This window comes from Carassius auratus, chromosome 5 (assembly GCF_003368295.1).
Source record: "Carassius auratus strain Wakin chromosome 5, ASM336829v1, whole genome shotgun sequence".
Taxonomy (NCBI): domain Eukaryota; kingdom Metazoa; phylum Chordata; class Actinopteri; order Cypriniformes; family Cyprinidae; genus Carassius; species Carassius auratus.
Window position 1 is genome coordinate 7,303,600 of NC_039247.1, and position 14,031 is coordinate 7,317,630.

Genomic DNA, 14,031 nt, shown 5'->3' on the forward strand with positions numbered 1-14,031 from the left:
CTTATGTGTGTGTAGTGTCCGCTGTTGTCCTGGAGGGCACCGCATGCAACTGAATGAAATCAAAGACTAACACGCCACATATTCTTAAGTGCATGAATAAGAAAACCCAAGAAGTGTTTACAATTGCACACGATGGCTCAAAAACAACCCCGAAACACGTGTTTGAGAGTTAATTATTTGTTTCCACCTCCAAATTGTCTTTGCTTTAGTTATGTCGAGATTGTGGTTTGGTGAAAAACGTCTTTGGGTGCCGTTGCGCTGTAATTGCTTTCAGATGCTCTTCATGTTTTATTTCTGTGTACTCTCCAGTGGAAACAGAAGTTATGACAGGAATCAAAGAATTCGATGCTTTTGTGTTATTGCGGCATTAAACCAGCAATGTTGCATACTATTACCACATGTTTTCAACATTTTTTTCTTGTATTTTTGCCACACAAATATTTTCTCGAGGGCACAAGAAAGTGAGGCTTTCATGCAGGATTGTGGCAAAACATTGATCAATGAGATGTAGTCTCAAATGTTTAGAGTGTCTCGTATAAAAGACATCTGAGCACACTCGAACACATATGTCTGCAGGGTTTGTGTTTATATAAGATAATTTATTAAAGAGGTCGTGTGATAATTGAAGAGCTCTTGAGTGGTCTGAGACTGAAAGCGGTTTCAGACCTGCTGTAATGTCACGCTCGACTTGTGCATCTGGGATTTCAGAGTCCTCTTCTCTTTAATTCTGTTTTAATTGGCCGTCCCCACCGGCCAGGTTCACTGGGACATCCGCTGGGATTTACAGATCACTTAAACTGAATTTATTTGCACAAAACGTGATCTTTTGTCTTGAGTTGTTTACTGTTGAAAGCTCAGCTGTCTTTGAAGCAAATCTCTTCATGACTCCTTTTACTGATACTCTCTTATTGTTTCCCATAGCTTTTATAGTGAAACTTTACCTTAGTTCAAGAGCGCAGCTTAAATGTCTGTGTTTAGTCACTTTATTTGAATTCTTATGTACATACACTACCGTTTGGGGTCAGTAAGATCTAATTAATGCTTTTATTCAGCAAGGATGCATTCAATTGATAAGAAGAGATAGTAAAGACATTTCTAATGTTACAATATATATATATATATTTCAAATAAATTCTGTTCTTTTGAACGTTCTGTTCATCAAAGAATCCTGAAAAAAAAAATCATGGTTTTCAAAAAAAAAAAATATATATATAAAAAAAATTGATGATAAGAATATTTATTGAGCTACAAATCCGCATATTAGAATGATTTCTGAAGGATCATGTGACACTTAAGACTGCAATAATGATGCTGAAAATTCAGCTTTGATCACAGGAATAAATTATATTCTACAATATATTACAATAGAAATCAGTTATTTTAAATAAAAAAAATGCCTTTAACTGTCATTTTGAATTATTGACACACCATTTTCCTAATTAATGTTGTTCAGTTGCTTTGACACAATCTGTTTTGTTTAAAGCACTATATAAATAAATGCGACTTGACTTAACTGAGAAAATTCTCCATCTTGTGCTTGAAGTCTACTCTGTGTGTCACTGTGTTGTTTTGATCATTATCTGTGTGTTTTCAGCTGTCAGATGGAGGAAAGGCTGCTAAAGCAGGAGTGACTGTGGGAGATCTGGTCCTGTCCATCGACGGCATCAGCGCCGACAGCATGAACCACCTCGAGGCTCAGAATAAGATCAAATCCAACACAGACAAACTAATCCTCTCCTTACAGAAGTAAGAATATGCTTGCACTGCTTTAGTAATGGTCAAAAATAATTTATTATGCTAAAAATGACATAAACAGTTTATATAGGAAATAGTTCTGTCCAGTGCGTACAAAGAGTATATACTATGCACAGTATGCAAATTGCCTGTATGCACAGAATACACAACCTTTTGTGCAGTATACAACAATGCATGGAATACTATATTCATATATTCATATTGCATTGACCTTGCATTGTCAATGTGATGAACGTAAGTAATATTAGCATTTTTTAAATGTTCTTATTTGATTCATTATTTGGAAAATAGATAAATAAAAAGATTATATATTATTATTTTCAGTTTTAAAAATATATTTGTTGTTTTATTTTGTATTTTTTTTAAACATTTTTTTACATTACATTTTATTTGATGTATTATTTATCATTTATAAATTAAAAATTTTAATTTACTATGTTATTTATATATTATCAATTTATTTTTCTCATGATGATAATTGAATGCCACTCATTGAATTAAACATGCAATATGAGATCATGTGACAAAAAAAGAACATACCATTCTACTGTTCGAAATATTTATTATTGAACAATTATTTCTATTTATTTATTTATCTTCTGAAAAGATGTAAAACAACAAATCATGAGATGAAATGATCATACATTTTATATTACAAAGCATATGAAAACTTTGTTGGAGGAAGAGAATGAAATTGAAATGTTGCTGAAAATCTTGGCACAAATTTATAAAGGGGTTATACAATGCAATTCTAATTTTGTTATTTGATAAATAATTGAAGTTTATGACTTAGTGAAAGCCAAAACAATCAGACATGAATCATAACAGTGTTTTTGAGCCATATGCTAACTCATCTCTCTGCTGTCACGTTGCATGAGTGCAAGAGATGAACACAGCACTTACAGTCGATCTGTATTATGTGCAGAGAACTAGTAGAGTACAGCTGTCCAGACTTTTGACTGATTTGCTGTGTGTTTGGAAGCAGAGTGTGTTTTGTTTGCATGTGTGTGCCAGCTTCCTGTTTTCCTGTTTGGTCTAACGGAAAGTTTTGTCTCACTGTCAAGCCATGGGAATCAAACATGCACATGCTGACACATAAGACAGAGAGACTGGGTTTACTCAGCGTTGACAGAAAAACACTCATGCACTGGTCTGGTGGAAATAAAAACATCAAGAGAGAGACTGGGACTGACGGACAGATACATGAGCTGTATCAAACACGACAATTATGAGAGAAAATATGCTCAAATGTTTTGTGTGTCTGTGTTTTTTTTGAGAGATATGTAAAGACGCCTTTCCTGAGAAATTCCCATTTTTTAGGATGGAAACCATGTTCATACTTTTTTAACTGAATAAATTACTTTTTTTCCACAATTAACAGATTTATTCTGATTTGAGGCAATTTAAATAAATGCATTTTGAAAATATAATTATTTAAATAAAACCAAACAGATGCAAATAGCTAATTATAGCTAATAGCTAATTTTTGCATGTAGAAATCTTTTCTGCTGTTTCTTACATATTTCTTTAATGTATGACTGACATACACACACACCAACACACACACACACACACACACACACACACACACACACACACACACACACACACACACATACACGCCTCACCTCTCAGTTTTACTGGGGATTAGTATTAATAGAACTACAGTATACCAGCATCAGCACCATCTGATTGGCAAATTTCAGTTCAATTTCAATTGGAATGCACTTTAAAGAGTATACCAGTGGTATCCTTCGGTGCTTCTCCTGATGACCAGATGTCGAACACTGCATCGGAGGTAGAGCTCTCTGGAGAGGAAGATTCAGCTGTGCTGCCACCCTCCGGGGCAGTGGCAAGGATCCTGAATCAGATTTCCACTCTACCGCCTAGAGGGTAGGGCTCGAGTGGAAATCTCAAGGTTGGACAATTGGTTTCTTGGGGTGGCTCGTGCTGGTTCTCAGTGCCTTGCTTCATGCCTTTCGTCCCAGAGGTGCATAAGGAGCTCACCAGGTCATGGACGGCACCTTTTACTTCCGGAAACCGATCTGCTGGTCTGTCCTCCCTTACCACCCAAGACGGCGGTGCGGCTAGGGTGTATAAGGGGGTCCCCACGGTCCCCCCAGTGGAGCGGTCGATTGCGATGCAGTAGTTTCCTAATACTGCCTCCACCTGGAAGGGTAAACTGTGCCTCCCCTCCCGGGTCTGCAGGTACTCATCTGGCCTGTCCGGCGATGCTATATGTGGAATAGCTGCCTCCACCTTACATGCTACGGTGTTACTACAGGGTTGTCAGGCCAAGGCACTGAAGGACCTGCACGAGGGTGGTCACGATCCGGAAGTTCTGAAAGAGCTCCTGACTGCTCCAGACCTCATGCTCTGAGCAACGAAAGTCACTGCGGGTTCTCAGGGTCCTGCGATGCAAGAGGCCCCAGGACTGGCGACCCAAAGATGGAGGAAGCTGCTCTTTGGGAGATGGTGAAGGCACCTCTCCCCCTTCAACATGCCTGGATGGATGATCTGGAATCTGGATGTGACATCAAGAGTGACTGAATGAATGGGAACGTCTCGGTTACATATGTAACCCTTGTTCCTCGAAGGAGGGAATGGAGACATCACATCCCCTCACCATGGCTGCTGTACTACTGTTGAGTGGCCGGGTCACTGGCTCTGCTCCTCAGTGAAAACCTGGTATGCATTGCACCTGCTGCCTTTTTATGCTCACGCTTTGATTAACCACATTGGCTTGTTTAGTTTACACTCAAAGTAGATTGGTCTCTTTATGAGAGATCACAATTCGTCGGTCACCGACGTGACATCTTCGTTCCCTCCTTCAGGGAACGAGGGTTACATACATAACCGAGACATTCTTGTTATACGCTCAGACTTCACTAAATTGATTGATCGGTACAGGTTGTGTAGATACATTAACTTCTTATTTTTTTTATATAAATATAACATGCATATGCATAGTATGCATATAAGCGCAGATGTAATATGTGCTCTAATGACAGTAGAGATACAATAGGAAAAAGGTAATTTTTTCGGGCCTCTAGTAATTCAAATAAATGGAAGAAATCATTGCTTTGTAATTTATAATAAACTGTGCAAGCATAATTTATAATGCTATTGTCGGATTTGCCTGTTTTGATGTTTTTGAACATATTTTACAGGAGATTGTGTTCTAGTAGACAGGAGATTAACCTTGCTGTGCCTTGTTGACGTGTTATGTTTATATTGGCTGATCTGAGATGCTGCAGGCTTCTGTTCCCACATTAATGAGCTGAAATTAATTTATATAGACTGAAATAACAATGAAAGTACTTTAGGTTAAAAAAGAACTGTGTAATCTCAGTGCTGTATTGTTGCCCTTGAATGGCCTCTCTTAAAAGTTTCAATCACGCTAAACAACAAATCATGTCAGCTTTATGAAATCCTGTAATTCCTTATTCCCTTTTTGGGTGTGTGCTCTTGATTGTGTGCGGATGTTGTTTATGCATCTGTCTGTTTTTGTGTTACGGTTCAGGTTTGATGTTAGTTACGCCACATCCAAACACACAAATGATGCTCGCTGCAACCGCTTAAACACACAGACGAGTGCCAGACCCTCATCAGAGTGCAGATTAAACTGACCACACAACTTCCTAAACACAGAATACATCAAACAGCATCAGAATTCACATCAGGGATGAATGCAGGATACTTGATTGTATGGTTTTGTGGGAGGTGATTTGATGACCGATTGGAGGAAATGTTTAGCTCAATTTAATTAAACAAGCTAATCTCCAATTTAAACCACTTTGGAGTAACCTCAGGATCATCATAAACCCGACACCAGTTCATGTCCCCAGCGAGAGAGGACAAGAGCTTATTTTAGTCTGCTGACAGTCTTCATTATACAGTATGACTCTTTACTTTTTTATTTTCTGCTTTCTTGTCTGCAACTTATTGCATTTTTTAAAATATATTTTCCTAGAATTATCTTATAGAAATTAAACATCACCAAGGATATTAAATTAGATAAAGGATATTCTGTGAAACCTGGATTTTATGAAAAATGTGTCCACATAAAATTAATTTATGCTTAAAAAAAGGTGTGTGTGTGTGTGTGTGTGTCTATATATATATATATATATATATATATATATATATATATATATATAAAATCTTTGATGAAAATTAACAAAAAAAAATCCTAAAACTTATTTTCATAATAATCAGCACTGACAGTTTTGAAAATGAAGCAGTAATAATACTGTTCATTCATTTTTAGCATTATTATTAATATTGTTCAAGTTCCTGTTAAGTGTTGACTTTCTCGCCAGATGAACTTGATTTTTACTCTTGCAGATCTGAATTAGGACTGTTAACAATCTTTTGTCCCAAATGTATGAAATATTATTCTGAAAGAAAAACTGTTTGGACATTTGGACTCTGATGCAGAGAGCACAAACGTTTCTCTGTAATTCCTCTATTCTAACTGATATTTAATTAGCTAAATTTGTAATAAGAAACGGAGACTGAGCCAGCAAAAGATGCCAGAAAGAGATCGGTTTACATTTGAATATGTACTGTATTGTTTATCTTGAATTTTAATGTGACTCATTTTCTGTGTGCACATTCAGAGTGTAATACTAGATTACTGTGCAGTACACATTATTTGTGAATAAATTCACTCAAAAACTGAGGTGCATAAGCTCAGATCAGTGAGACCTACGATCAATCAGTTCCAAAAAGAAACACAAAACCAGTGATAACTGAAATAAAATTAACTGACAACAAATTGAATCCAAGATTTGGTGATAATATAGGAAAACAAGAAATATATAAGCAATTTTTGTAAGCCAGTCATTTTTTGACCAGGAACACCGCAAGTGCAACAAGGTGGGAAAAAATCCTTAAAGGTACAGAAATTACCTTAATTGTTTTTTGAGGGGCTGTTATACACTGTGTGAACAAGTTTTAGTGCAATGTGATAACACAAGCATTTTTTTGGGAAATAAAATCCTGGTTAAAAAAATCACCTGAACACAACAAAGGTAATCTACAAAAATTGTAGATATTTAAAAAAATATTTTTACCAACCCTTGCATGGACCACTGTGCAATCTGCAATACCATGTACAAAAAAGAAACAGACAGGTTTAGTCTTATAATCGGACAGTATCATGGTTACAGGTTGTCCTAATGAACCAGGTTAGTATAGACCTCTAAATTGAGGTAATATTAACAAGAAAGACAATGTGTATCAATTGATTTCACCCATCAGCTCTTCTAGCTGTTGCATGCATGTTATGTTAGATGGTCAGTTTGCTGTCACATGAACATGATTTGTATGCCATGTGTTTTTTTTTTCATAACAGCTCTAAAAGCATTAAGCAGTTTTATCTCTAAACTCTGTCTCTGTATGCATTTTAAGCTCTTAGCTGTCTAAAAGTGTAAGCTGAAGCCTGTTTCACAGAACATTTTCCATTAGCGAAATACAGCAAGATAAAAATCACCATTTGGAAGAAAGTTCAAAGCGCAGTGAAATTTCCACCCTCAGATTATTCTGATCAACAGAAATTGTAATATTTAATGGTTTTGAAAAGAATATAATAATTACCCTCCTACGTGTCCCTTTGCTCTCTTGATTAATTAAAGATAATGTCTGATTTCAACATATAGCATCTCAAAGGAATAGTTCTGTCATTATTTGCACAGCCTCATGTCTTTCCAAACCGATCTGACTTTCTTCTATGGAAACCAAAGAATAGGTCTATAAGGAGATATAATGCCCAAATTGCTCTTTTCATTGTAAATAGGTCCTCTGAATCCACACTTCAGAATCTCAGCAGCAGACATCGCTACCTCTGAAGGTTCTGCAGCGTAAGCCGCCACCTCTGATGATGTTGTAGCCGTAGCTGCCGCATATAGCAAATTGAAAAAAAACAAAACATAAAACAACCCCAGGGGAATGAGTTCATGAGCAGGAGGACTAGAGTGATTTGGTTTTGGGATACCAGCTGTGCCTGCTGACACCAGCTGGGGATGCTCCACCCTAGACACCAGTACAGATGAACTGATCTTAGACTTCTGGTTAAAGCAGACAGGAAGTAACCAGACTTTGGATGATCAGCTGTGATGTGACAAGGGTCTGGCAGATCGGCTGTGATGTGATGAGACTCTGGAAGATCACCTGAGACATAAGGACTCTCTAGAAGATCAAATGAAACTTGTCGAGACTCTGGAAAACCAGCTGAGATGTGTTGAGACTCTAGAAGATCAACTGAAATGTGACGAGACTCTGGAAGATCAACTGAGACCAGAGATGTATAGTAACGAAGTAGAACTACTTCACTACTGTACTTAAGTACTAAAAGGCGGTATCTGTACTTTACTAGAGTATTATTTTTTTCTCCTACTTCCACTTTTACTTCAGTACATATTTTCGCTGAGTTTAATACTTTTACTCCGATATTTTTTTAATGTGCTGCATCGTTACTCCCCAGCAAACACAGAACGTTGTGAGGACGTCGCCAGTTAGTCGTCATTTGGTCAGCGCGACATTACTTTATGGCAACGTTGTGAGGACGTCGTGGTAAAGTTCCATTTTTTTAAATCTTGGCTAACTTCCCAGAAACGTTGAGGGCACGTACTCAAAAGACGTCGCTAGTTAGTCCCATTGGGGACGTTGTAGCAACGTGGTCAGCTGGTCTTCAGATAACTTTTAATATTATTGCACTAGATGTATTATTATTATTAAGATACCATTTGAACAGCATATTCTTTGGGAAATACACAAAAAAATTAATCAAGCATGTTAAAATAATTATATATATATATATATATATATATATATATATATATATATATATATATATATATATATATATATATATATGCCATCAGTTTAAGAACAATAAAATAAAATAAACAATTTACTTAGCAAATGGTGATAATGTTTGTTAATGAAAGAGAGTACGGGACAAAAGAACATTTAAACCTTAAACTAGCAGGGCACGTCACTTTCTGAGTGAAGTGCGCGACGTGCGCGTGCCCGTCATTTTGTAACGGTCAACTTCCATCGGACGGACACGGAGGAAAGGTAAGTCCTATAAATCTACTTTTATTCATAGATTTTAACTGATACAACGGTAAATGCCATCAAAGAGGAGTAGTGTTTTGTATTTTTGTAGGTTTTCTCTTTCAATTTAATAAATAAATGCTCTGTTTGGTTAATTAGCTCAAAAGCAGTCTCAGAGGTGGTCTAAGGTAACGTTAACTGTAAAAATCGAATATAACCTTACCTGTTTTAAATTATTTGAAATTTATCACTATAAACTATACAGTATTAACTTTCTAATTATTCAATTTTTAACCGTAGTAACGTTAATTAGTTTGTTTGAATACCTGCTGCTCGAGCTTGATGATGCTCATGCTATCCATGCTGTGAACTTGAATATAAACCGATATAACGTTAAATATAAAGTTTAACGTTAATTAGACCGAGGCTGCCGAAATCATGTTCAGTGTAACGTTATGTGGGGTTAATAATTTCCCCTTTTCTCCCTCAAGTAGCAGGCTTGTAAATTCTGTCATCTGTTCATTATTGGTGTTAATGGTGTTTTCCACATGCATGCTTTTTAATGCTAGTTTAATTCTCAAATTGATCTGATACTTTCTTTCACAAAAAGTAAACAAATTGTTCACTTTTTTAGGGCCTGACAACCACCAGTTGAGTCCATGATTCAGTTCCTTATAAGGAAATATATTTGTTACCACCTAGTAATTTAAATGTATTATTTATTGCTTTAAAATGAACACATATATTTATCATCAGGGGAAGAGACAGTCTGGGCAGCAGCAACAAGACAACTATTACAAGTAGAGATGGGTTTCAAGAACTGATTGATTGATTCATTACCCTTTAGACACAACCACATATCCTCCAAATCATCTCTGCGTGGATGGCAGCAAGGATCCAGGATCAAGAGATCATTCTTCATGGAGACTGTTCCACAGGAAGCAGTTTCTCCTGGGTGAAAAACTAAACCTGGTTGTTTCAGCATCACTCAGGCAAGACTAAATAATTTTAAATTGATTTCAGTTGGTTGTGTTTCAGGTCATCCTGACCATTGTGCTGTCCAGGATGTAAGGCCGTGCTGGAACTACATTTCTCGTGGTTGAAAGATTTGTGCAGCGGTATCCAGACATATAACGCCCCATCACACGGGGCGTCAACGCCTCTCGTTTACTTTTAAATGAAGTGACATCAAGCATGGTGAAATTAATTCTAGAAATTAATTCTAAATAGAAGTTGAAGACTTTTCAAGCGCCAATGCAGCCCTCCTCCAGTCAGAATATCTTATGCAAATCCCCAAGCGCAGACGCAAGCCAATCAAGTGCATGCAATACCAGAAAACTAATGTGATTGGCTGTCACTATGAGAAGAGACAGTAATTCTGATCCGATATCAGTGTCGTTTTTTGCAAAAAAAATTTTTAAATCAATGTAGAATATTCTATACTTCTGTGTAGGGATGTCAATTTTCAATCATTTCCATGATCGATCGTCGTTTAAATTAACAATCAAATAATCGATTAATCGTTAACCTTAATGCTGCAAAGTCTATTGCAGTAACACCCAGTCACTGGTATGACAGGATGTGCAAAAGTGTGTGTGTGTGTGTGTGTGTGTGTGTATATATATACACACACAGTTTTACATATATTAACATATATTTTAGGGGTGAGCTGGACCGCAGACAGAAGGCAAAAGGGCCAACAAGTGCTAAGCATCTCTCAGGGAACTCCTTCAAGACTGCTGGAAGACCATTTCAGGTGACTACCTCTTGAAGCTCATCAAGAGAATGCCAAGAGTGTGCAAAGCAGTAATCAAAGCAAAAGGTGTCTACTTTGAAGAACCTAGAATATGACATATTTTCAGTTGTTTCACATTTTTTTGTTATGTATATAATTCCACGTGTGTTAATTCATAGTTTTGATGCCTTCAGTGTGAATCTACAATTTTCATAATCATGAAAATAAAGAAAACTCTTTGAATGAGAAGGTGTGTCCAAACTTTTGGTCTCAAACTTAAAGTCAAGGTGATGAGTAGTCTAAAGTTGGGCTCAGGTGGTAGTGCTGCGGCATATGTTTCCCATACATTTATTTATTTTTGGAGACTCGCCACAATTTTAAAACTGATCGATTTTCAAAAAGGCTCGTTGAATAAACATGAGTAACGTTACGTACTGCACGTTTAATAATTGCTAACATTTATATGTTTAAATATCAAAACGAGGCACAGGTGTTTTTATATCGCTGTATTTCTGAAGGAGGGCTTGCATGTTATATGCGTGATAAAGCAGCGTGTGAGCGTACCAGCTCTGCTTTGTTTACAGCTGTTACTGGGGAAACCTTTATTTCTCGCACTTTATGTCTATGCTTTAAAACATCTCCTGCTGGCAAAGGATGAATTAGCATTTTCATCAAGTCCGCCTGATCCACACAGCAAACATTTTGTTTGTTATCAAAAAATATCTACTCTAGAGGGACTTGGCTGTTGTTATTGATTCTATTTGGAAGTCTACCGGTTAGGTTAGGTCCACAAAAGCGTTTGTTTATGTTGTTGCCGTTGAAACCGTCTGTATATATATATATATATATGTGTGTGTGTGTGTGTGTGTGTATAATGTATGTGTGTGTGTGTGTGTGTAAAATACATTTCTTTTAAATGTATAGCACAGTAATGAAGGCAGCAACATGTGGTAGATGGGACAGAACAAGAATCTTTCATTGTGCTAATGTATAATAATACGAAAGGGTATGGCTCCTATACAGCGTGCATCGCGTAAACACAAGCAGTGCGCAGAATGATGCACTTGAAGCAACACAGAGTCACAGCGTGTAGCATTACTCATAGAAATGTTCAAAACACCAAAGGAAGAGATATTGTTGTGTATTATATGTGTGCAATATTTTGAGCCTTTTCTTTTAACAGTTTTAAATATCAGTTATTGTGCGCTCTTGAAGAGAGTTTCATTGTTTTGACTGTAGTAACTAGGGCTGGGATGATACGCTAATCTGCCAATTCAATACTATCCCGATAATTGTGTGCCGATCCAATATATATTTATAATTATATATATATAACTTAGCATTGTGATTATAGTTATATAACTATTGCAATTCGTGACTTATCCAATTTGTCTATAAAATGATGTTTGTTTCTGTAGATTTGAGGGAAAGATTAAAAACAAGGAGGACTGGGAATGACTGAAGGGAACTGACAGCAGTGCGGGAAGGAAGTAATCACCAGAATGTAAGTTCTTTGAGAATGTGTGCATTATTACAAGTTGAGTTTTCATTTAAATGTGGCAATGTACACAGCTGGTCAAAAGTTTTAAATATATTTTAAAAGTTTAATTTATTTCTATAATGCACAGCTATATTTTCAGCATTAATTACTCCAGTCTTCAGTGTCACATGATCTTCAGAAATTATTCTAATATGATGATTTACTGCTCAAAATTTTTTTCTGATTATTATCAGTGTTGAAAACAGTTGTGCTGCCCAAACTTTTGTCTACACTACAGTTACATTTATTTATTTATTATTTATTGTATTTATTTATTTTATTTGGGGGGGGGGGCTAATAGCAAGAATGCATAAAATTGAAAACCAGTGGTAGAGTAGACTTTTGTAATTTTACAAAAGATTACCTTTTTTTTCAATGTTTTGAACTTTGTGTTTCATAAAGTAATCATGAAGAAAAAATTCAACTTTCCAGAAATGCTAAGTTTTCTTCCCCATCATTTCTAATATGGGGTGCGCTTCCCTAAAACCAACTTTGTTCAAAAAGTTCCTTTGTTACCAATAGAGTTCAGTGGAACTAACAACCGTAGCAAGCTAACTGCAGATGTGATTTACATCATGTATGTCATGAGCAGATGTACACTTTGATCTTAGCGGCAATAATGCGATTGGGTGCATGTAAATGCACTGATTTGTGATAATCAGCAATGTTTCCCGATCAACATATCAGTATATGAAAAAGATCATGTGACACTGAAGACTGGAGTAAAGTTACTGAAAAATTCAGCTTTGCCTCATAATTATTTCAATAAATATGTTTAAGTATATTCAAAAAAACAGTATGAAAACTGTTATTTCTTTCTTTCTGTTTTTTTTCTTTCTGTTTTTTTTTTTTTTTTAAATTGATCAAATTAATCTAGCCTTGGTGAGCAGAAGAGACTTCTCTTGAAAACCATAAAGAAAAGATTCCAGATTTTTGACTGGTTGTGAACATACATGAGCAACATTAACAAGATGATCCTCCCTTTCAGCTCAGAGAAGGATGTTGACAGTGCAGGCGCAGGATGAAGAAGAGGAGGAAGAACACGTTTAACAATTTTCTCATAAGCTTGCCATGTGTTATAATAAAAACAATGAACATGGCTACAATAATATGCTAAATGTTATTAAAAGATTCCAGTTTGCAAGAAATCTGAGTGTCTGACTCTACACTAGAGGAACTCTTTTCTGAAGAAGATCAGGTGCTGAGAAGTAGGCCTTGTTCTACAGCAAAACACTGCATCAAGCCTCCTGTCCTTCCCTCAGAAGAGCCTGTCTTCTGCTGCTGGGGTAAGAAACACCCTCTTCCTCTTCTCTATCAGCTGTCCAGCACCTAACTCTGCCTCCTCAGCACTGTCTGAAAGAGTCTTCTCCACAGTCAGTAATCACAGATCACAGATTCTTCTGAGAAAGTCGATATGCTCATTTTCTGAAAAAACTTTGTTTTTTCGGGTGGGACAAATAATACAGGAGAGATGCTAGAAATCTCTATATTGTTCATTTTTCATATCTTTACGCTTTATGAATGTTTTTCTTCTGAGAAGCTCAAAAATTATGGTTCTTTGCTTTATTGTTTAGGTTTATCCTCTGATAGTGAGCACAGAGCCCTGATCATGACATGCAAGAAAAAGAAAGAAATCATGTCCATGATTTACTAATTTGTTCCCTCGATGTACTAAAACGTGCACGATTACTTTTACATTTCATTGATTTGCTAAATCGTATGCACAATTTACTAATTCGTTCTCTTGATGTATAAATAGTGTACACGTTTTAGCAAATCGAGTGAATGAAATAGAAAATCGTGCGCATGAATTAGCCAAATATTTTTCCTGCATGTCGTGTAATTAAAGCACATCACCACCAGACATTTATAACAGGAACCTCATATATGACGCTCACAGTTTTACTTTGTGCAGTATCTCTGTGCAGTATCTGCTGAA

The 14,031-nt window shown here is 36.4% G+C and overlaps 1 protein-coding gene across 4 annotated transcripts in view; it reads left to right on the forward strand.

Annotated features, from left to right (window-relative positions):
• Positions 1-14,031, forward strand: part of LOC113073062 (PDZ and LIM domain protein 5-like) — a 58,502-nt gene that overhangs the window by 19,024 nt on the left and 25,447 nt on the right. For all 4 annotated transcript variants that reach the window (XM_026245965.1, XM_026245980.1, XM_026245972.1 and 1 more), the window contains exon 3: positions 1,595-1,746. In XM_026245965.1, coding sequence (XP_026101750.1) covers positions 1,595-1,746 — 152 coding nt within the window. The remainder of the gene's footprint in view (positions 1-1,594; positions 1,747-14,031) is intronic.